At 32.4% G+C, this 23,467-nt stretch overlaps 2 protein-coding genes and 2 long non-coding RNA genes across 4 annotated transcripts; all 4 read left to right on the top strand.

Annotated features, from left to right (window-relative positions):
- The first annotated feature begins 1,051 nt into the window (after window positions 1-1,051).
- Window positions 1,052-1,723, top strand: LOC140833430 (uncharacterized). Its single transcript, XR_012118473.1, has 2 exons — window positions 1,052-1,424; window positions 1,517-1,723. It is a non-coding gene; the product is annotated as an uncharacterized lncRNA (long non-coding RNA).
- An 82-nt stretch (window positions 1,724-1,805) lies between these two features.
- Window positions 1,806-4,349, top strand: LOC140835455 (uncharacterized). Its single transcript, XM_073200947.1, has 3 exons — window positions 1,806-2,256; window positions 2,334-4,244; window positions 4,324-4,349. Exons 1-3 carry the CDS (start codon window positions 1,806-1,808, stop codon window positions 4,347-4,349), a joined length of 2,388 nt encoding a protein of 795 aa, XP_073057048.1.
- A 4-nt stretch (window positions 4,350-4,353) lies between these two features.
- Window positions 4,354-6,925, top strand: LOC140833431 (uncharacterized). Its single transcript, XR_012118475.1, has 5 exons — window positions 4,354-4,428; window positions 4,506-4,718; window positions 5,393-5,498; window positions 5,918-6,419; window positions 6,590-6,925. It is a non-coding gene; the product is annotated as an uncharacterized lncRNA (long non-coding RNA).
- Window positions 6,926-14,064: 7,139 nt separating this feature from the next.
- LOC140833429 (aluminum-activated malate transporter 2-like) lies at window positions 14,065-21,583 on the top strand. Its single transcript, XM_073197766.1, has 6 exons — window positions 14,065-14,377; window positions 15,351-15,491; window positions 15,707-15,979; window positions 17,574-17,686; window positions 18,122-18,271; window positions 21,071-21,583. The coding sequence occupies exons 1-6, from the start codon at window positions 14,074-14,076 to the stop codon at window positions 21,479-21,481; spliced, it is 1,392 nt and encodes a 463-aa protein (XP_073053867.1). The 5' UTR covers window positions 14,065-14,073; the 3' UTR covers window positions 21,482-21,583.
- Window positions 21,584-23,467: the final 1,884 nt, after the last annotated feature.

Here is a 23,467-nt window from a genome sequence, read left to right as displayed (position 1 = left end):
CTTTCAAAGTGCCAGTTTTTAGGTGTGATTGGGCCAATCTTGGAACTAGTATCAAAATTGAAGATGGTTTTACACCGGTCAACTTACACCAAGGACTAAAAACTTTTGAAAGTGATCCTTTCATTTTAGCATCACAAGCAAAGCAAGTATTCTATTCCATGGACAATGATGAAACAAATTGGTAAGTGTTGCTAAAAGCGCCGCCTCGGGGTATTCATAACATGAATGTGCTTGAGAAGATGCTTATATGTCATCAACACCTCTTGATGTGTCCCTACTTGATATTAACATTACTGAGAAAGAACCGTACTCAAGGAATGAGTGTGAGGGAATCGATGACTGAGACATGACTGAAATTTTCAACAATAGATTTTATAGTTATTTATTTGATTGATTCATATTGTTCTAAATTTACATAACTATTTATTTAGTGTTTAAATATATTTGTTTGCTTGTTTATTTTCAGTGATAGATCATTCATATTTCATGTTTATCAGGTCATTAAATAACATTCAAAAGATGAGAAAAATGGCCAAAAAATGTAGCAAAGGATCTGTAGATGAAATTCAGGTGAGACATTAAATCTTGTTTTATTTTACTAAAGAACACTAGTATATTTCAATGTATCTTTTTTCCATTTTACAGGAAAATATATCTAATAGGTTATCGAGAATGAATTCTAACAATTCAACTAATTCATCACATGATTTGCATGGTAAAGAACCAATTGATAATGAGAAAACAGATAAGAAAAAAAGACGGGGTGCATCAAAATTGAAAATGGTCAGTGGCCAAGGCAAGTGTAAAGAGCTGGAGTGTAATGAGTTTGGACAGTCGGTTGGAGATAATTCAGTGAAGTACGGTTTTTTTCCTAAGTTGCATGATAAAAGAATTTGTGCCTTATACACAGGGGCGGATTTAGTGTAGGGCGAACGGGGGCCACGGCCCCCCAAAAAATGTAAAAAAAAAATTTAGTATATAGCGATATAGTGACTGTTAGGTTAAACCCGTCGCTATAAGGGTTTGCAAAACCCGTCGCCGATCCAGATCGGCGACGATTCTTGTCAAAACCGTCGCAATAGGCGACGGTTCTTGTCAAAACCGTCGCTATATTGCGACGGGCTTCTCATCACTGTCGCTATATAGCGACGGTATCATGCTTTACCGTCGCTATATAGCGACGGTAACATGCTTTACCGTCGCTATATAGAGACGGTTCTTAATAAAACCGTCGCTATTTTTCTACATATACCGTCCTTGCCGAACATTTTCTTAAACGATCCATATCAGGTAGTTGTTATACTCTTATCAATTTTTTCGGAGTATCGATTTTTTTTATTTTGTACTGACATTGTTTCATATTTATCTCGTAGATTTGCTCGTCGATGTGATCTTCCATCTGGTTCTTCGTGGGCTGTATTGCTGTAATTAATTAGTTCGTTCCATCTTTTAATATTTTGCTCTTTGTTTTATTGCTGTAATTAATTAGTTTGTAATTTGTTCCACCTGTTTCCAGATTGATTTCCTCACTATTTCCAGTCACCGGCAAAGCTCCGGCGTCTTCTTCGGCGAGCCGCCGTCCCGGGTCAGCTAACAACTGGATTCAGCTGCGTTTTTGGTAATTATTGCTGGAAATAATTGACAGTACTAATACTTATTTTCAGAAAGCAGGTAATTCTACATCCTCTTGAACTTATGGATTATTGAATTCATGTTTGATTTATGAGATTTTATTGTGTTATGATGTTAGTTGATTTAAACGATCAGATTTTATTTATTGTTTCAGGTGTAGTTTTTTTTCATAAATGGGAAAATCTGGTACAATTGATAAATTCTTTAAGAGGAAGATACCAAATCAATTAGATTCACCCAACTCTACAGCTCAGTCCATAGCCTCGGATGATAATCTTCCACCTGAGGTTGAGTCTCAAAAGTTTAGAAAGGTTGAAAATATCGGGGTTGATCTTAACTTGTTAGAGCGTGATCCAGGATTGCGTCGACAAATATGGGAATACTCTCCCAATGAGCAAGAGGAAATTCGTCGAGCTTATCTAAATCTGAAAGCATTTCAGCCAATACTTTCACAATACCCACTAAACAAAAACAGCCTTCATCCTCGCAGGTTTCAATCGTCCTGGTATGAGCTTTTTCCTTGGTTAGAGTATTCCCTAGCAAAAGATAAAGCTTTCTGCTTTCCATGCTTTATCTTTAACAAGCCATCTGGATGTCCGAAGCAAACTGCATTTACAGTTGAAGGTTCGAAGTGGAAAAACATGTTCTTTCCAATGCCATATTGGAAAAGATAATGTATCATCACCCCCATCGTATTGCAGAAAATGCATGTGATGATTTAATGAACCAACATCGACATATACAAAGATTTTTCGACAAAGTTAGCTCAGAAACAGTTGCAAGAAATCGTCTTCGGTTGAAAGTTGGTATACATGTAGTTCGGTTGCTTGCACTTCAAGGCGTTCCTTTTCGAGGTCATGATGAGAGCTCTAATTCATCTAATCGTGGAAATTTTCTTGAATTTCTTGATATTGTGGCCTTGTATAATGATGAACTTTCATGTGCAATAGAGAAAGCCCCGAAAAATGCCAAGTACACATGCCATGATATTCAAAAGCAAATACTTCACATGTTCTCAATCCGAATGAAAAATATAATTCGTGAAGAAATTGTAGGGAGCAAGTATTGCATAGTCGTCGATGAAGCTCGTGATGAGTCGAAAAGAGAACAATTGTCTATAGTGTTGAGGTTTGTGGACAAAGATGGATGCATACAAGAACGTTTTTTTGGGCTTGTTCATGTGTCAGATACGACAGCTTTGACATTAAAGATTGCTATATATTTTTCTTTGGCACATTACAATTTGGATGTTCAAAATATTAGAGGTCAAGGTTATGATGGTGCTAGCAATATGAGGGGTGAGTTCAATGGATTGCAAGCTTTGATTTTGAAAGATTGTAAGTCGGCTTATTACGTTCATTGCTTTGCCCATAGACTGCAGTTGGCTCTTGTTGGAGAAGCAAAAAATGTAACTCCCATTCATCAGTTTTTCGATAAATTAACTTTCATAGTTAATATTGTTGGTGCTTCGTGCAAGCGTAATGATGAATTGAAGGAAGCTCACACAGATGACATTGCTCACTTGATTTCTATTAATGAACTTGAGACAGGGCGTGGACTTAATCAGTTGTGCACTTTACAACGGGCAGCTGACACGCGTTGGAGTTCTCATTTTAGATATGTGTCGAGCTTGATCAAGATGTTTAGTGCATCATGTACGGTATTGCTCAAAGTTATGGAAGATGGGCTTCTTTCCCAACGAGCAGATGCAACATCTGTTTATGATGAAATGACTTCATTTGATTTTGTATTCATCTTGCATCTTATGAGAGAAATTATGGAGATCACAGATGTTCTTTGTCAGACATTGCAACGTAAGTCTCCAGACATTTTGAATGCAATGGAGCTAGTGTCATCTACAAAAAAATTACTTCAAGAGCTAAGGGATGACAAATGCGATAATTTGCTTGAAAAAGTGAAGTCTTTTTGCGTGGCTCGTAATATTGATGTTCCTGATTTTAGTGCTCAATATGTTGATAGGCGAGGTAGAGCTCGTCGTCATCAAGGCAATTTCACCATTGAGCATCATTATCGGGTAGACTTATTTTATGCTACGATAGATTCACAAATGCAAGAAATTAATGTGCGTTTTAATGAAGATGCGGTGGAGTTACTTATGCTTAGTTCTGCCTTAAATCCTCAAAATGCATGTGACTCATTGAGATATCTGGATATATGCAAATTGGTTGAAAATTTTTATCCACAAGATTTTACTAGTGACGAAAAAGAGCGACTAGAGATGCAGTTGAAGCATTATGAGCATAATGTAGTTATAGGGCCATACTACAAAAGACTTTCAATTCTTTCTGAGTTGTGTCAATGGTTGGTGAAGACTAAAAAAGCTGATATATACGACCTTGTTTTTAGAGTGATCGTGCTTGTGTTGACTCTTCCAGTTTTTACAGCTACTACAGAACGATCATTCTCAGCTATGAATATCGTCAAAACTCGGCTTCGGAGCAAAATGAAGGATGCTTTTCTCTCGGATGCATTGATGATATTTATTGAAAGAGAAATTGCTAAAAATATTTGTATTGATACTATCATGAAGATTTTGAAAACTTTAAGGAACGTCGAATTCCTTTTAGTTAGAAATACTTTTGTTAAGAAACGTACGGTTGATGTTTTGTTCAATATAACCCGTAGAATTTTTGTCTTTTCCCTTCTAAATTTTTGTTTGTCTTTTGTAAGCGGCCCCTCCAGTGTCGAAATCCTAGATCCGCCCCTGCTTATACATTAGATGGATGGAATGACATAAGCGAAGAAGTGGAGGGTAGGATGTGGAGTTGTCTTCAGGTAATATATTTAGTTAATTTTTCATTTCCATCTTCATAACAAAATGTAGACATATTTTCTTGTTATTTAATGTACAGCTGACTTACAAAGTTGAGGATTGTGAAAAGAAATAAATTTTTCGAAAGTTGGCTAAATTGTGGTGTGATAGGAAATCCAAATTGTAAATACTTGTACGAGAAGCTAATAAAAGTCGACTAGCTTCACGAGATCTCAGTCTCTTGAAGCCTGAATTTATGGACCAAAATCAGTGGGACTTGTTTGTACAGAGGACATTACCACCTAACTTTCAAGTAATAATTTTTCTGGACTCTTTTATAGTCACTTAGTACATTTGCTTTACCTTTCAATTTGTTGGTGCTATTTAGATCTTTGTGGTTAATGTATTGTGATGTTGCCCCGATGAGACTGCTTGTCACATACATTATTTGCCACATAGAGGACATCTGGCCTTCTCTCTGTTTCTCTCTGTTCTTTAGGCACCATTCTCTTTCTTTTTCAGTTTTGTAAAATGATTTGATGATTTTATTGATTATATATTAAGTGTATTTAGATCTTGCGATTTAATTATATAGCTATGCTTTTCAATTTAAATTATTATTCAGTTTTGTATTTTGATTGAGACTTCCATCTTAAACTTAAAATCTTGATACAAATGAGCTATAATGTATTGAATTTCTTAAATCCTCATATTTTGGTTGTGTTGCTTTGGTTGGGCAAGAGACTACTAAGTTTTAATCTTATGAACAGTTTGATTATGCGATTTAACTAATCTCAGGAAAAGAGTGAAAGATTCAGAGCTATGAGGAAAAAACAAGATCATATTCACACAATGAGCCGGAGAGGTTATGCTCGTTTGACTTACATTATGATAAATTTTTTATTTTTTTATAATTTATTTAATTAGTAATGATATAAACATCTTGAATTATGTTCTAACGATTTTGTATATATTTCTATATTAAAGGAAAAGAAAAGCCCGACAGATACAAAAATTACGAGATCGCAAGTTTGGATTGAAGGTCACAAGAAAAAATGGGGAGCCTAGTACTCAAGCTGTTGGAGCGAAAATTGTAATAAAATAAATATTTTATTTTTAAAATATTAAACACAATTTTCCAGACAATTTTTAAAATATTAAACACAACTAATAGATGTAGGTTTCCATTTAGATGAAATGAAACATTTGCTCCACATCTTGTTCAAAGAAAATTACAAAATACTACAAGCTACCATAGTATTGTTGCGTGTAAATTATGCATTGAAGGTCACGAGCTGCTGTTATTATTATTTTTATCAGCAGCTATGTGTGGAAGATTCATCTGTTTTCAAATAAGAAAATTTGAACACTACTCAATTTGTAAAACCATTATAATTTAGTTCAAGTGAAATGTTTAGAGCTGCTTCTATTTCTGATAATGTAATTTCTTTGTTATTTGAAATCGCCTTCTCGGTTTTATCGTGTTTGCTCATAAATTTTTTTTTTTTGCAGAAATAAATACAAGAATGTCCACTTGAATCTCAAAACACGACTAACATTGTTGATGATGCAATTAGCCTTGTGTTTGGCAAGGAAGCTCGGGGTAGAGTGCGCGGAATGGGCTTCGGAGTTATACCATCGAAAGTTGGAGCTTCTGTGAAACAAAATAAAACTGTTCAATAACTTGAAACTATGGTACAAAGCCTTCAACAACAAATGCAACAAAATTAGCTAGAGATTCAAGAAATGAGGTTTACGTTTTTACAAAGTGTGAATCAACAAAATCAACAAGAACATGTTAGTAAGTAAACAACATATAAAAAATATGTTTGGTATATATACACACTTAAATGCTTTTGAATTATCATGATTACATCGCTTGACACGATTTGATTGTAAAATTAGGTTGCTAGTGGTGGCATTGGTATGTAGCGGTATTGAGAATGAAGTTAGTAATAATGGTGATATCGATATTGGTGCCAAGAAAAATGGTAATTTTGATCATGTTTCTCAAGTAATTATCTTCAAATTATATATTTTTAAACCACAAAATTGTTATAAAAATAGACATGGTTGAATCAATAACTTTTCATTGTTTATTTACAGTCAAATTTGAGGAAGGTGAGTCTTGCTAATACTAAATTAAGTTGATTCATTGGTGTGCTAATGAATTAGTTGTTGCAGAAGGACGAATTGCATCCACAGATCCAAACACAAAAATGCATCACGTCGTTCTTGGTAGATCTTGATGGAAAGTTTGGGTTGATAAAGTTTTGGTGGAGAAGATGGACCTAATTCGACCAAATGATGAAATGCAGTTTCTCGAGGACGCGATAGGAAGCACAGTTGCATGGTTATCTAAATTTGTAGTATTGTGTGATTGATAAATTTTTTACTGATTTGCGTGTATTGAAAGTTTATTCATTGTTATATATGTATCAACTAGTTGTTACAGATTCCGTATCTTGCTTTGGATTTTCAGACTTTTTGTTTTGATATATTGAAAAACAATGACTTTTATTAATTTTGTGTTAATTAAAATTAAAGTTGCAATAAATTTTTTGTAAAATTTTGGTTTATTTTTTTTCGTCCATTCGATTGATTTTTTTAACGATTTTGATTTTATCAGCTTGCAAACGAACGATGTAGAATTTGTTTGCATGTTGCGGATATGAATATTAACGGCGTACATTGCACGCTGCAGATAATATTATCCGCAACGCGCGCTATCGATAATAGTATCCACTGCGTGCATTACGCGCCGCAAATAATAGTATTAACTACATGCGTATGCACAACGACGTGCGCATGTATGCCACGGATAACAGTATCCGCGGCGCGCATGCGCACACACCGTATATAATCTTGAAATTTGAACAGCTTGCAGTTGTACAACGTGCAATGTGAACCATTTTTGTTGTAGTGCCGATGAGAGCCAAATATGGAAGGTTAGTACCAATTAAGCAGCTGTAGATTTATACAACACATTATAAGCTGATTTGTGTATGATTGATTGCTTGCCATATTGGCTTGATTTTGTAGATCTTGGGGCAGATTATGTTCTGAAAATATTCACAGTGTTTGAATAGTTGATAACATGATAACTTAATTCAAAATATTACCTAAATAATCATTTACAACAACTCATATATTATACTATCCCTTAGATGCTTATCACTCAACATATTATTTTTGAGAGATGCGGTGAATAAGATGTTGTCTCGTTAAAACCTTGTCAGTAAAAACTTAATGTAATACATGAACGAAGGAAAAATAATACAATAATAGATGTTCCCCTGATCTAAATCATATAATAATAATCTAATATCCTTCAACTGATGCATAACTATCTTGTGCACTTAATTTCTTCAGTATTGAAGTTGACAATGTCTTTGTGAATAAATTAAGTTACATTGTCACTTGAAAGCTTATTATCTTGACCTATTAAAAATCCTTTAACTCTTCAAAATAATTTTAGGATCTAGGACAATTTAAAAAAACTTATCTAAGTGAAAAATTAGATAAAAGAGGCGGGAAAATTGCAATTGTAGTTCTAAAAGTTGTCATGTTTTTTGTTTTAGTCACGTGATTAATATAAAAAATGTATATTTATTAAATATTTTATAGTTTAAAGTGTAATAAATATTTAAGTTTTATAATACCTTGTATAAAAAATATAAGTGTTTTATAATTTTATTATTTTTGTTATTTTTACAGGTTTAGAAAAAAACAAAACTTTGGATTGAAAAATGAGAATGAGATGATCCTTAAACATGTATAAAGTTGATTTTAATATCCACAATATTAATGAAAAGCTTGGGATAAAATTCTTCTCACAATTGAGGTCAAATTTAGCAACAAGTGAAAGTGGTACCAATGAAATTACAGTTTTACCAAGCTTGAGTATTTTGATCATATCTCTCAAAATACGTAAAAAAATATAAAATTTTACCACAATTTAGAATACTCAATTATGAACAACATTTGTTTTATGTGGAAGAATTGTTAAGATCGGGAAAGAATTTAGAGAGAGAGTGAATAAAATCTTTAAACATATTTGCTTTTTAAAATTGGCTTTAAAACATTTTTATGCGATTGAAAGTTTTTCTTGAACGATTATAAATATGATCCACTTGAGAAATGCGGAATACAGTTCACAATTTCTAATGATAACTTCAACTGGTTGTATGGCTTGTTAACAAGAGACGGTTCAAAAAGTAAGTGCACGCGAAAAGTAAGGACACATGATTTTTATGGATGTTCGGAGATAAAAACTCATACTTCATCACTTCTTCCTCTTTAAGAAAGATTCCACTAAAAGACTCTGGATCTACAAATTTTTTGCAACAACTTACTACAATCAGGATTTGTCACGCTATCTGTTTTGGAACTCTTAGTGATCACTTTACTCTTCTAGATTTTAAGAACCCTCGGTTCACCAGACAACACAATCAATTAAATAACCAAAAGGTTACTGATAAAAGAACACTGTATGTTTTGAGTAGCACGAAATAGATCCTTGAATGATCAGATATTTTCCTGCTTAGTGCGTTCTTGATGAGCGATGACTTATATGAACTTTAAGTGCGCTCAGATCTTTGAGTATGCAAGCTTTCAGTAGTATGTCAATCGTGTGGTTGGAAAGCTTAAAATTGATCGAACTTATATTTGCATTCTTCAACTATTCTTTTATAAGCTATCATCCCAACGGTCTGAAAAGATACGTAACGTAAACCTGTAACATTGGTATAATGTGTCACTATCAGCTGCAACTACATTAAATGTTTTTCAGAAAAGCATTTAGTGTTCTCTTTGCTTGCACAGCTTTGAATCTCGTTCCTTAAAGAGTTGCTACTGAGCATCCTTTTGTGGCAACTGATATTAACATCAGGACTTGTAGGATGTATAAGCAATCATTCTATTCTGCGATAGTGACATTAATGCAGATCTTTATCGAGACTCGTGCAGGATATGGTTGACTTGTAGTAATGCAAAACCATTGAATATCCTAAGCCGGTCAGAGAATGTCTTTCATTGAGTGAGCAATAAATAGCTCTTTAATGAAATTGTCGAAATCTATCTAGGAACATCCAGTTGGAATTCTTCTTTGACGCTCTTCTGCTTTCTGATGGTTGAAGAGTAGGCGGTTTGAAGATCAAGCGGTCGAAGACCAAGCGGTTGAAATGGTTCCTGTAATACAAGGAAGATTGCACTTGTTTCCTAAAACAGATAGGTGTTGTTTTGATTTTGTCAATCACCAAAACTTTAGGGTAATAATAATTTTGTAACAAAATTCATTGACAAGATTGTCAAAGATGGAGTGCAAGATGCAACAAAGACTTGGGCCATTTATGAAGAAAAAATTGCACCAATTATATGTAAAAAAATAATATTTTATTTTCTTTTGTCTCCCCAAATCGACGTATAGATAAGAGTTTATTGTGATGGAGTAAATCATCCCACATTATACAAACAAAACTTTGAGTTCATAATTTTTCTCTCTTTATTTCTTTACTTTAATAAAATTATCATGTTAAGTATTGATTTCAAGTTTTTCGTTTCCATCATGAGTAGCTAATCTTCCAAAGTCGAGATGAAAATGTAACACTCTTGGTATGATAATATATTATTAATCTTTAATTATTTACTCATTGTTTATTATTTATGTTATATTTAGTTTCTTTTATTTAAGCATTTTTTATATCCAACTTATAAATGTGATTTTTTGATTTATTAATGTTATATGTTACACCAAATTCTTGGTACCACTTAAATATTAGTTTAGTATTATCAACAATTTAAATTGGTTAGTTTGATTTACTATATATAAATATTATCATAATATTAAATTCTTTGTACCATTTAAATATTGGTTTGGTAATACCAACAATTTAAAGTGGTTATCTTGATTTGGTGTTTACAAATATATAGCTCAATAAATACTTGACAACATTTATAAGTTTTGGTTTATATAATATATTAATAAGATAATAATATATAACAATAATATAAATAATGATTATTTAATATATTAAAACCATTTTATTAAGTGGATTCTAATTATGTTTATCTATTTCAACTTTATTTAAATATCAAGAGTGAATCCTTTCATCTCGACTATTTAATTTAAACAAATAAAAATCATCATCTAAGGATAAAATAATTTAAAAAAACAAAAATAAAAATACATTATAGTGAAATTGTAATTAATTACTTTAGCTTCCATGTGGATACGATATTCAGTCTCACTGAATTATACTACTTGTAGACAACCTGCTCTTAGGAATGCAACAATAAAAATTGTGGCATCATGTAACTTGTCAAAATTTCGATTTTTTTTTTGCCCGAAACTACTAAATCTACCTTATATTGCTTATTTGTCGCCGATGTTCTTTTCTATGTGGCTAATGTTATTAGAGTAAAACTTATATTACATACATTAAAATATACATATAAAAAATAAAGTGAAACAACTAACTCTTTCATCCTATTTTTAAGTATCGAAGGTTGTTTTGCTTTTATTTTCCCTTTCTTTTTGATTAAATAAATTTTAATATGAGTAATATATGCTCTATTTTTGCCACATGTGCCACGTAGGAGAGTCGATACCAAATAAATAATATCCAAAAGAGGTTGAAATAATTTTTAGAAATTAAAATGTCAAAATGGTGATGCAAATGATCGAAGGAACTTCTAAAACAAAGGATGAAAATTCAAAACTCATGTTGTCCTATCGCGCCCAGGGCAACGGTTTTGCTTCGATTTCCGGAAACTCAGGCGGCCAAAAGGGCTGTGCATGTTCTAGAATCAAAGACTAGTGCTTGGGCAAGATTTTCCCTCTATCGAATTTTTAGTACTATAAGCTATTTGAACAGATTTGAGCCACGATCAGGACAAGCCATATCGCACCAACCCATGACTTTCATTGTGAAACCCAAATAGAAAAGATATAAATTCATTGTTGAATCCAACTAAGACATATAAAGATGATAGAATTATAAGAATGAAGAATATTTGTTATGAATTTTTTTTAGATTTACTCAAATAAGATTGGTTTATACACAATGAAATCCAGTCAAATCATGTTAAATCCTTTAAAATCTAACCAAACGGTTAAATTCAGGATTTACAAGTCTAAGTCCTTACAAATCCCTCCAGATCCTTACTTTCAAATATAGTATCACGGTCCGGTGTTTTAGATTTGACTTTTTTTTTTAAATTGCATTTTGCTAAATTAAAAGGAGATTGGATGCATAAAAATATATTTTGTACTAAAAACTTATTCCAAAATTTTATTTTTACTCGAACTCTAAGTTCGGCGTTAAACTAAAGGGGGTATATTCAATATAGGAGATTTATTGACTTTTAAATACTTAAATCCCCAAATATAATATTCTAAAATTAAACTCATAATTTTTATTCGAAAATTTATAAAACTTAATTTTACCAAAGATAACGAGCTGCAACGTAATTTCTTAATATTCCTAAAATCGAATTTAAATTCGAAAGACTAATATCAAAATTCCAGGAAAAATATATATAAATCTAAATTCTCAATAAAATTATAAATTTTAAATGCTATATGAATTCAAGTCCAACATTTTTCCATAATATACAAATAATTTGATGGCCAAAAATCCTAAAGCTCGTAAATAAGTCTTTCATGTAGAAGTTTAAAATTCCTATCTTTCCACAAATTGAATTCCTAAAATAATTCTAGAATTAAAAAAAAAAAGCCTTAAATGTATGGCAAAAACTTGTGTGAAACAGTCTCACCGGTCGTATTTTGTGAGACATATATGTTATTTGGGTCATCCATGAAAAAGTATTATTTTTTATGTTAAAAGTATTACTTTTTATTGTGAATATCAATTATTTGGGTCATCCATGAAAAAATATTACTTTTACTTTTTATTGTGAATATCGGTAGGGTTGACACGTCTCACAAAAGACCTACTCTAAATCTATATTTCCCAATTTTTTTTACGAAATTCCTTTAGAAAAATCCGGGTGTTACAGAAATATAATTAAAAACAAAGAAACGGAACGTACAAGACTAAAACTCAACTTTCACTATTTTTCCTACCGATACAGAAAACAATATTTCCTCCAACTAAGGATTTCATGACGAAAGGATTGATACTATTTGAGTGCCGAACTAATCTGTAACGAAGCAATGAAATAGTTCCATATTTCTTGATAAAATTGCCCAGGATAGATCCATTTCAATACATTTTATTACAATAATGGGAATATTATCAGACAAACAAAACCCTAATAATTACTCCATTCTTGAAAATGATTGGCTGATGTGAAAAACCAGAAATAAGTCATGCTTCAAAACTTTCAAACATTAAAACTTACAAAAATCAACATTGTATCATAATCTGTTCAAGGGTTGGAATATGCTACTCAATTTGAGGTGCAGATTGATGCCCAATGTAGAAAACAGCCGGAAAAATACCTAAATACATGAATGTAGGCACCGTGCAAGTCTACAATCTAAGCCATACAAAATATTATCGGACACACGATACGTATATATATTTGATACGTTAATGATTTTTTGGCCAAAAAAATTGTATATTTTGACAATTCTACGTCGTTTCGAGGTTTAACCCGAAAGTTTTTAGACGGTCTTATGTCCTCTTTGATTGTCTCAAAGAAGTAAATATAGTTTGTTGAGAAATGTTTGGTGCGATGACTTGTCTTGTTAAGCTCTTAAAGCAATATTTTCTTGAAAGATATGTAGAGTTTCAACGTTCTATTGAGCTTGTAATATTCCATGAATACAGTACAGATTCTGAGTGGTTAGCTATGGGTAAAAGATGATTTATAACTCGAATCTTGGCTTGAAATCGATGTATACTATGATTCTTCTGACGATATATGGCCAGATTGATGGGCTATTCTTAGTAAAATTCAAGAAAAAAAAATTTCACTTCACAACGTGAAAAGTAATGTCAAGTTGCATATCTAAATCAACCTTTTTCACCTTTATGTGTGAATCTCAATGGGTACAAAGATCATCATCCAAATAAAATTGTAGAAATTGTTGTATAAATAAAAATTCTATAGTTATATAATGACAGATTTGGGTGCATACTGGATAAGTTTGTGGGTAATTAATTAACAAATATCCCATCTAAAGTTACAAAACCCTAGTTTAGACATCTCATGATAAGTCAAAAAATTTAATTGATTTTTTTATTTTATGTTTAATATTTTCCAAAACCCTTGAAGGCAAATTGCCTCCGAAACCTGCATTATTTATCCCTTTAACAGGATCTTATATATAGTGATTCACCTCTGGTGGTTAATGGTTAGGGTTATAAATATCGATGTTTGATGATTTCATGTAGTAATAAATAGAATTTTCGTTTAAACCGGAACATGTAATTTTTGTTTTCACGAAAATTAGACATAAAATTTTAAACAGCAGAAAAGACGACTGTCTTGCTTCAAAATTTTAGTTTCACACGAAAGTTCAAGCTATTGCAGCCCCTGCTTCTCTTGAAATCTCTGGCATCTGCTTGTGTCACAAAAACTGCCCATTTTAATGTTTGAATTCTCTCTCTCTCTCTCTCTCTCTATATATATATATATATATATATATAAAATCCCACGCATGAGTACACAATATTTCATGCAAATCTGGTTACATTTTTATGCATGCAACAATGGAAATGGAACCAGGAAACACGAAAAATCCAAGCTTTTTCCAGATTGGATGCCTATGGATCAAGGGTTTTTCAGGGAAACCATGGGTACAAATTGAAAAGTTTTTGGCGAAAGCGAAAGAGATGGCCAACAAAGATCCAAGAAAAGTGATCCATTCAATGAAAGTTGGGTTGACAATCACCTTGGTTTCTTTGTTTTGCTATTTTCAGCCTTTTTATAGCAAAGATTTTGAAGTACTTTCTTCAATGTGGACTTTGATGACTGTTGTTGCCGTTTTAGAATTCTCTGTTGGTAAGTTGCCTATTTTGCTATGTGGCATATTCAAGATCAGTGATTCATTACATGTATCTCATATTGATTTTTTTTTTTTTTTAAATCTTAACAATTGAGCTTTTGACATTCAGACTTGAGCTTGAGTGATACTTCCAGACCATGCAAGTCTATCCATTTTCTCGACTTCTTCCTTCCATGATTTTTTTTCAGTTCCCTAAACCAAATTAGAACTACGCAAGTACCGCCGAGGCTATGAGTTGCCTTGGTGATTGAAGATTTTGGTGAAGTTCAATTTGCTGGGTCTTGCGAGGGAATTACTGGCCTTTATTTACCTTTATGGATGAAGTTTTTTCTTCCTCAATTGGTAGCTCTGACACCACCACCTCAAGCTAAAACGTCGAAACCTTGGATACCCGCTGGTGGTGGCTGAGATACGGCCCTTAGCCCACTCTTTGCGGTTAAGCTAGTGATATAACTCATTAAATTAAGTAAATTTGATAATGAGTTGTGGCACTGAATCTTGATTAATGTTCTGCTTGTGTTAATGTCCCGACGTTCTTGAAGTTGATTTGCATTGTATTGATGAGCTTGACTTCCATTTTGTTAAAAAACATTCGGAATTTACAGACAATTTGAAAACACTAAACCTTTTTAGGTACTAGTAAAATAAAAATAGTTTAAATATTAATGGAAAAATTCAAAGATATGATAGCAATTTATGTAACACAGGCTAGAAAGTAAAAATAAATGTAACCCTAGCTCACTTAAGAGCTCGACGAGATCATGACTTTGAAGCATATTCCTCAAGTTCAACTCCGAAAATTAGAGATCAGATAGCTTGAAATCAGCTCAAACTTGATCTTAATCAAGCTCGTGAAGCCAAACTTTTTATCTACCTATAAGTAAAGCTCACTTCCTTAACTTTGCACCGTGTATTCATATATATGTGAGTGTGTGTGTGTGTGTAACTGAATCACCCTAATAATTTCAGGGGCAACACTTGGAAAAATTTTAAACAGAGGTTTAGGTACACTAATAGCCTGTGGGCTAGGTGTTGCAGCACATCATTTGGCTGACTTTACAGGAAAAACATATGAGCCCATAACTATTGGAACCCTAGTCTTCATACAAGGTACATTTTTGCATCAAGCAAGAGTCATTACCGATACATTTTCACGTTCGATTAACAGAATTAGCTCTAGGTTTCATGTAAATCTTTCCTAAATTTTACACTATTTTATACTAGACGAACCAACCGTAATCAGCAAAAAAATTTAGCTACTCCTACATTCTTCAATCTCATACAGTATACTCATAGATATAAACGTTTTGCACGTAACATGACAGCTGTAGCAACTACGTATGTACGGTTTTTTCCAGAAGTGAAGGCTAGATACGATTATGGGGCGACGATATTTATGGCGACGTTTTGTCTAGTATCTGTATCTGGTTTCGAGAAGGATGAGATGGTTAAATGGGTTCAAGATAGGCTATTTAGTGTGGTCATAGGTGCAACCATTTGTGTGTTGGTGTCTATAATTGTGTTTCCTGTCTGGGCTGGTGAAGATCTTCACAGACTTGTTGCTCGAGATATGGAAAATCTTGGAAATTTCTTGGAAGGTATATATTCATTTTCCTGTATGTTTGTGTACACCTTCTGTGTAGCTCGTAAATATTGTTATACTTCGGTATTTTAATTGTATTCTTGATAAATCATTAATAAAATATCAACACATACTGATTTATATTCCTCATAATTTCGTTATGTACATTTTTTTAATATAAATTCTATCGGTTGATCTATTGTGACTTTTGATCATGTTCGTTATCAAAGTTTGCTCTTATTGCAAAAATCGGCTTGTTTTACACTTCAATGTAACCCCATTGCGGGAGTGCGTGTATATATGATGCCGGATATTATAAGTCGATCAGTGATGACATCGTGTCAAAACAGTGATAATCGTATGAAAGAAGCCAACTTATTTTAATCAAGAGAATTAAATTTTTATAGTGTTATCAAGCTCCCTTCCCTTAGAAATCTTTATTGTTATGGGAAAAAGCTACAGTACCATATAAGAAAGAAATGCTTTTGAGCTGGTTTAAATGACTTTGTATGCAGTCAGACACTCAAAAATGTTTTAGAAGGGGGGGTGGGGGGGTGGGGGTGAGGAGGATAAATGACTTACAAGTACTACAGAACTGGGTAAAAGCTCATTTGTATAGAAGCACTCCTGTACTCATGAAGAAAAGCCTTTATATATCAGGCGCTATGTATGTATATAACATGCCGAGTTCATAACTATCGACCTCGTGCCAGATCTAATGGGCTACATCGACTAGCTATATGTGGTTCAGATGAAATGGTGTAGGCGCAAACAAGATCAAAACTATATACAAGTGTATAAGTTACTGAATGTAACCTAAAAGTAATGTCCTCACGATCGATAGCATCTCATTAACTATCACGCATGAAAGCTGCGGTAGATAGCATTAAAAGATGTTCATGATAGCTTCGAAAGTTGAAACAAGTTCTCCAGTGACACTGTCAAATTATTATTCTGAAATGCTTGCATTGCATTGTATTGCATTCGAGTGAATCGGCCTAATAACAAAAGGTACGCGTAGTAGGGTCACAATCATCGGTAGCAACAGATTCTGTTCTACTCAGGGACGGAGCCACCCCAAAGGTTGGGTGGCTCCAGCCCAGTCAATGTTTTTGGGTCTAATTAAAAATAGAGTAGAACTCATGTGAGACCGTCTCACGGATACTAATCTGTGAGACGGGTCAACCCTATCCATATTCATAATAAAAAGTAATACTCTTAGCATAAAAAGTAATATTTTTTCATGGATGACCCAAATAAGAGATCCGTCTCACAAATATGACCCGTGAGACCGTCTCACACAAGTTTTTGCCTTAAAAATATGGATTGAGTTTTTCTTTTTTATATTTTAGTCTTGTATTTTTTATTTTTAGTCCAATATTTAGCCCATTTCTTGAGGGTTTTCTTTCACATCGATCCTCCAAAATGGAAACAAGAGGATGAGAGCTGCTAGTCTCCTACTGGTTGGAAATTTCACGTGAAGGAGTTTTTAAATATTTGATTTATATTATTTAACGTTGCTTATCGATTCATTCAGCCCAGGATGAAAATATTTTCTGGCTACGTCCCTGGTTCTACTTGTGATACTGATCAGTTCCAGTTTTTCACAGATTTTGAAGCCAAGTGTTTCACATCATCAAAGGAGGGAGATACAACAAATGAAGAATCACTTTATGCTGGCCTGAGCAATGTTCTTGAATCGAAAACCAATTTAGAAACCCTGGTAGCTCAAAATCCTTAGTTTTTCTTTTTTTTTCATGAACTACGAATAAATTCGATATTTAATTAGTAGTAGTGTATATTAATCCTCATTTCATATATTTTGCTACAATTTGCATTTTTTCTAGTTCTAGTCTTGGTAACGATGAATTTGCATTTTTTTTACATTTTTGGTCCTTTAAATTGTATATACATATATATATTTTCATTTTGATCCATTTTCTGACGGAAATGCACCATAGTCTCGGGTCAAAAAAGGATCAAAAATGAAAAAATATAAGTTACATGACTGAAAATGTAAATTCATCATAATATGACCAAAATAAAATAAAAAACAAGTTACATGACTAAAAATGCAAATTCATTATTAACAACATCGAAATTGAAAAAAATACAAACTTAACCAAAAATATAATTTTCTACTTTTTTTTATTGTAAGGAAAATTTTGCTAGGTGGGAGCCAAGTCATGGTCAATTCAGGTATTTTCATCCATGGAAACAATACCTGAAGATTGGAAAGTTGACGAGCCAATGTGCCTGCAAAGTTGAAGTACTCGTCCTCAATGCCTACCTGTACTCCAAAACTCACGTAAGTTATTAACCATATATTCCATTCCACACAAATTATAGATATGATAAATAATTTTTTAATTAATTTATATATTACTCTAGATAGGCATGCTTATCGGTTCAATCGAATCGGTTTTGGACCGATTCCTAGCGAAATACTTGGAAACAATCTAAACCCAAGACCGGTTTGACTATTAATAAACCGGTTCCGTTTTCGGGTCGAACCGATTTCGAACTCTAATTTATTATATTTTAATATATAATTAAAATTAGTAATATTCCCAGTCTAGGGGTGTTTATCGGTCGCTTCGATTCGGTTTTCGATTTTTTATTTCGGTTTTTCCAGTTTTAGAAATATATAATCCGACATCCGAATCATTTTTCTTCGGTTCGGTTCGGTTCGGTTCGGTTTTCTACCAAAACGGTTCGGGTATTTCGGTCGGTTATTTCGGTTTTGGTATAATTATTTAAATTAATAATATAAATATACTGTAAAATATAATATGTTAACTTTTTATATGTTTTCTTAGTAAAATATTTAAATATAAGGTCTAAATTAATTAAACATGCAACAATCAACTAAAAATTGTTCAAAATTTTTTCGTTCACTAAGTATCATATCAAAATATATAAAATAAATAAAAATATAAAATAAATTATTAATTTAATGAAATTTCGGTTTTTTCTGTTTGTTCGGTTTTGATATATAAAATCCAAAAGCGAACCAAATAAACTTTGGTTTTAACATTTATATCCGAATTACAAAATTTGGCTTTCGGTTCGGTTTGGTTCGGTGTTCGGTTTTTTCGGTTTTATCCGAAGTTTGAACACCCCTAATTCCTACCACCTTCGTTGGGAAGTTCCACAACATGTTCTTCCTCGTGACTGGGTTCAAAGTCTTCAAAATCGAGAATGTAGGTAAAATCTTCACCAAAATCTAAATTGTGGTTTGAAGACGACGCCATTGAAAATATATTTTGTAAATATGTATACTGAATAATATCAAATAACAATTGTGTTGAAAATATTAACAATTCGAGATTGAGTGCAAAGAAATAGAATGAGATTGTTGAGTGAATTAGAGATGGAAAACAAGCACATGATATTTATATGGATGAAAAAAATTACAATTTTACCCCTAAAATAATTCCTATTTGGCCCCTAAAATAGGAGCCAAATTGCAATTATTTTTTTAAAAAAATCCGTTGGCAATGGTTGCCCAACAGACATGTCAATATTTTATTTTTTTTAATTTTTTTTATTTTTTATCCAACGGATATAACATTTTGTATTTTTTTTTGCTTTATTATTATTATTATTTAGAAAATTCGAACCAAAACCGGATCACCGGATCCGGAACTAGGGATGACAACTTTCCCCACGGGTTTGGGGCCCCGCGGGGAAAACCCGAAACGGGGATGGGGATCCCCGATTTTTTCGGGTTTGGGTTCGGGGATGGGGATTTTTTTAAATCCCCGATGTATTTCGAGGCGGGTATGAGATTACTATCCCCATCCCCGAAATCCCCGAACCCGCCCCGAAAATAATATCAATAATAAAATAATAGTATTATTAAAATTAATAATATAGTAATAATATTATTTTTTAAAATATTAATAATTTTATTATTAGTAATATTGATATTGATATTAATATTAATATTATCTCTAATAATTATAGATAATAACAACTTTTGGTTTGAGAAAATTTACGAATTCGTCATCGTTTTGCCATATTAATATTTTTGAAACGGAGATGGGGACGGGGATGAGAAGTTGATCCCCGAAGTTTCGGGTTTGGGGATTCCCCGAACCCGAAAAAGCGGGGATCGGAGCGGGAATGGGGGTGGGGATGGAATTCGGGGATGGGGATGGTAATGGCAAACCCGCTCCAGCCCATTGCCATCCCTATCCGGAACCTAATCTGGTCGGTTTTTTTAATTGAACAGGCCCACTCCATTTAGATGCGGTTTTGGACCGGTTCTGGAACCGGATCCGGTTCCTGTTTTTTTGGCTCGGTTCCAGGTCGGTTCTAGGTTGAACCGATCCAATAATTATGCCTAACTCTAGAAATAAAAAATCATAATTAAACCAAATATTTGAGAAAATCGTTTTTCTTTTCTTTTTTTATAAAGCATAACTAAAATAATTATCGAAAAATAAAAATTTATTGTTTATATAGAGCATATGATACTAAATATATTATTATATATTTGTGTCTGTGTCACCCTTTAATTAAATTTTTGGTAATATATATCTTCTGATTTTAAGCTCAAATTTCTATTTTTTTTTCATCGAGAAGCAATAATTTTAAATATTTATTGCACTTAACTATCTACTAGAAAAAAATTAATTTATCATCACTAGTCGAATATAGATTTCCAAACTAAAAGTTGTTTAGATTGCCAAACCAGAATTATTAATCATGTTTCCCTGGCCATAAGAAAGAATGTCAAGTGGTTGTCAATAGTGTCAAGTGGTTGTCAATAGTGTTCGATTTTCAAATAAAGTTAATTATTTAAATTCAATTTTCAAATAAAGTTAATTATTTAAATTTACTACATTAGTTGAATTTGGTTAATGGTTCCCATTTGTTTCTTTTTTTTTTTAATTTTTAAATAGTGACATAAATATATGGTTAGAAACAATGTGTTTATAAAACTTTTTTAGTTTTAAATATTTTACTACGCTTAAAACTATACAGTTTTCGTTAAGTTTTTTGTTAACGAAAAACGTTACAAATGTCGACAAGGCGAACTCGAAAAAATCGACATTGAGTTTCAATTAATATACTTTTGGCTTAATATTACTACGTACAGGATACACAAGAAGTACGAAAAACCTTTCAAGAGGCATTTTCATTTCTATATTCAGAGTGTGGAAAGGCTCTAAAAGAACTAGCATGGAGCATTGATGCAATGACCAAATCACCCTCTCCCAATCACCATGTCGCAAACCTAATAATCGCGTCCGAGAACATGAAATACTTACTAAAATCCGATTCCCGGGAAGGATGGGCGAATTCGCCCCAAATGATACTGATTGTCGGAGTTGCATCGTTGCTGACAGATATCGTTTCAAGCGTGAAAACCATCGACGAGGCTGTCAGCAAGCTTGGCTCGCTAGCAACATTCGAGGGGAAGGGCATAAATGGAAATTCACGTACGAAAGATTGCGAATGTCTGAAGCATGGTCATGAAATCCCACATTATGTAGCTAGTTTCAATTAATTCCAAGCATGAAGGGCTGATTTCTTTAATAAAGTGGAAACATTTATGTTATACATGTGGTCATCGGTCACAAAGAGCTATACTTACCCTAAACAAAATTTATTTTACACACTTAATTTAAGATCCTAGAATTCTAGCAAATGTTCTTCCATTTTATTCAAATTTCGGTTTTAGCATGAAATCTTCGTTTATTTTTTAATTTTAGTTCTTTTTAGCGTTAGCGTCGATGTGGCACCGATTCAACGCTGATGTAGCACAGACGTATGTAGTGTCATATCAACATTTTCGATTTTCTAAAATTGTCCAAAAATCAGATGATGAATGACTAATTGATATTTAATAATATAGATCATCAAAATTACATAGTAACGAAATTATGTTATAAGAACAAAAATGCAGTTTTCACTACTCTTTTTCTTCCATTAATTTTTTTTTTTCAATTTAAATGCATTAAAAAAGATTCTCACCCCCCCACCCCCCCCCCCCCCTCCCCCCGTTCACTACTCTTTTTCTTCCATTAATTTTTTTTTTCAATTTTAAAAAAACATAAAATAATGTTATTTATATTCGTTAACTTTTATCTATCTCTTAATTAAATTGTTTTTATTAGCTCTTTTAGCCAAAATTTCTCTAGTTAAATTCGAATATTTGCAAACACACACACACACACACATATTTAGAGTTTAGAGATATCATATATGTGTGTATACAAGACGAATCTTTTATTTGGGTCATTCATGAAAAAAATATTAGTTTTTATGCTAAGAGTATTACTTTTTATTGTGAATATTGGTAGGGTTGATCCGTCTCACAGATTAAGATCCGTGAGACGGTCTCACATGAGACCCACTCTACAAACACAAACACTATAAATTTTAGAGTTAGTACCAAGCTATATAGATGTACACATGCTATTGTTAGGGTTAAATTTGAACCACAAAAATTAAGTCGTACTTTAAAGTCGCATTAGTACTGAACAAAGTCTTACCTCACTGAAATTAAGTAAATTAAAAAGCGCATAGCCTATATATTAGAAATGGAAATCTTTTTCTTTTAAAACGCACAGCATAGAATCTAAGAGGCATTTAAGCATGGCAACACTCTTTTTCATATTAAATAAAAGACACATACTTGATGAAAATTATAATTAATAAATATATTTTCGAAATTTTAAAATTTTATTATAATGTGCATAAAATAACTAAGTGTACTTTTTGCGCAAAACAAAAATTATGGTACATCAAAGATTTTTTCGATATGTATTCTTATTGATAAGATATGGTATTTGAGGATATTTATTATCTAAAAGAATGTATTTTTATTGATGACATATGGTATTTGAGGATATTTTTTCTATATGTATGTCGACGTCTGACATATTCGATGTCATCGCAGCATTAAGAAGAAAAAAATTTTAAATGTAAAAAAGAAACAAAACTTTGTTTTAATAATGTTTTTAAGCCCTTGAATTAGTCAAACTTAATCGTACCTTAGTTAACTTTTTTTTTTTAAAAGAAAATAATGGTTAATAAACCCACTGGTTTTTTTATTTTATTTTTTAAAAAAATAGTTCTCCCTTGTTGAATTGAAATACATACATAGGAGAACGATGTACTAAAAACAAAAAACACACACACACACACGAAGTGACCTTTTAAAAATTAACTGCCCCAATCTTTTTTATTTCTTGTACATTTTGTCCAATTTTTAGAAGGGGGGAGAGGAATTTTTAGAAAAATATGAGATTAAGTTTGACTAATTTCGAGATCTTAAAAACATGATTAATACAACTAAGAAGATAAATTTTTGTTTCCTTTATTCATTTACTTTTTTCTTCTTAATATTGAAATTACGCAAAATATGTTAGAAGTCATGTCACCTATACCGATGCTATTTTAGCACTATGGAGAAAAAAGAACTGAAAAGACGTTGCGATAGAAATATTTACCGATAAGTACTATGGCGAAAAACGTATCAGAAGAGCAA

This window comes from Primulina eburnea, chromosome 6 (genome assembly GCF_022965805.1).
Source record: "Primulina eburnea isolate SZY01 chromosome 6, ASM2296580v1, whole genome shotgun sequence".
In the NCBI taxonomy this organism is placed as follows: Eukaryota; Viridiplantae; Streptophyta; class Magnoliopsida; order Lamiales; family Gesneriaceae; genus Primulina; species Primulina eburnea.
Note: the sequence above shows the minus strand (reverse complement) of the source record. Positions and strands in the feature narration are given on the sequence as shown.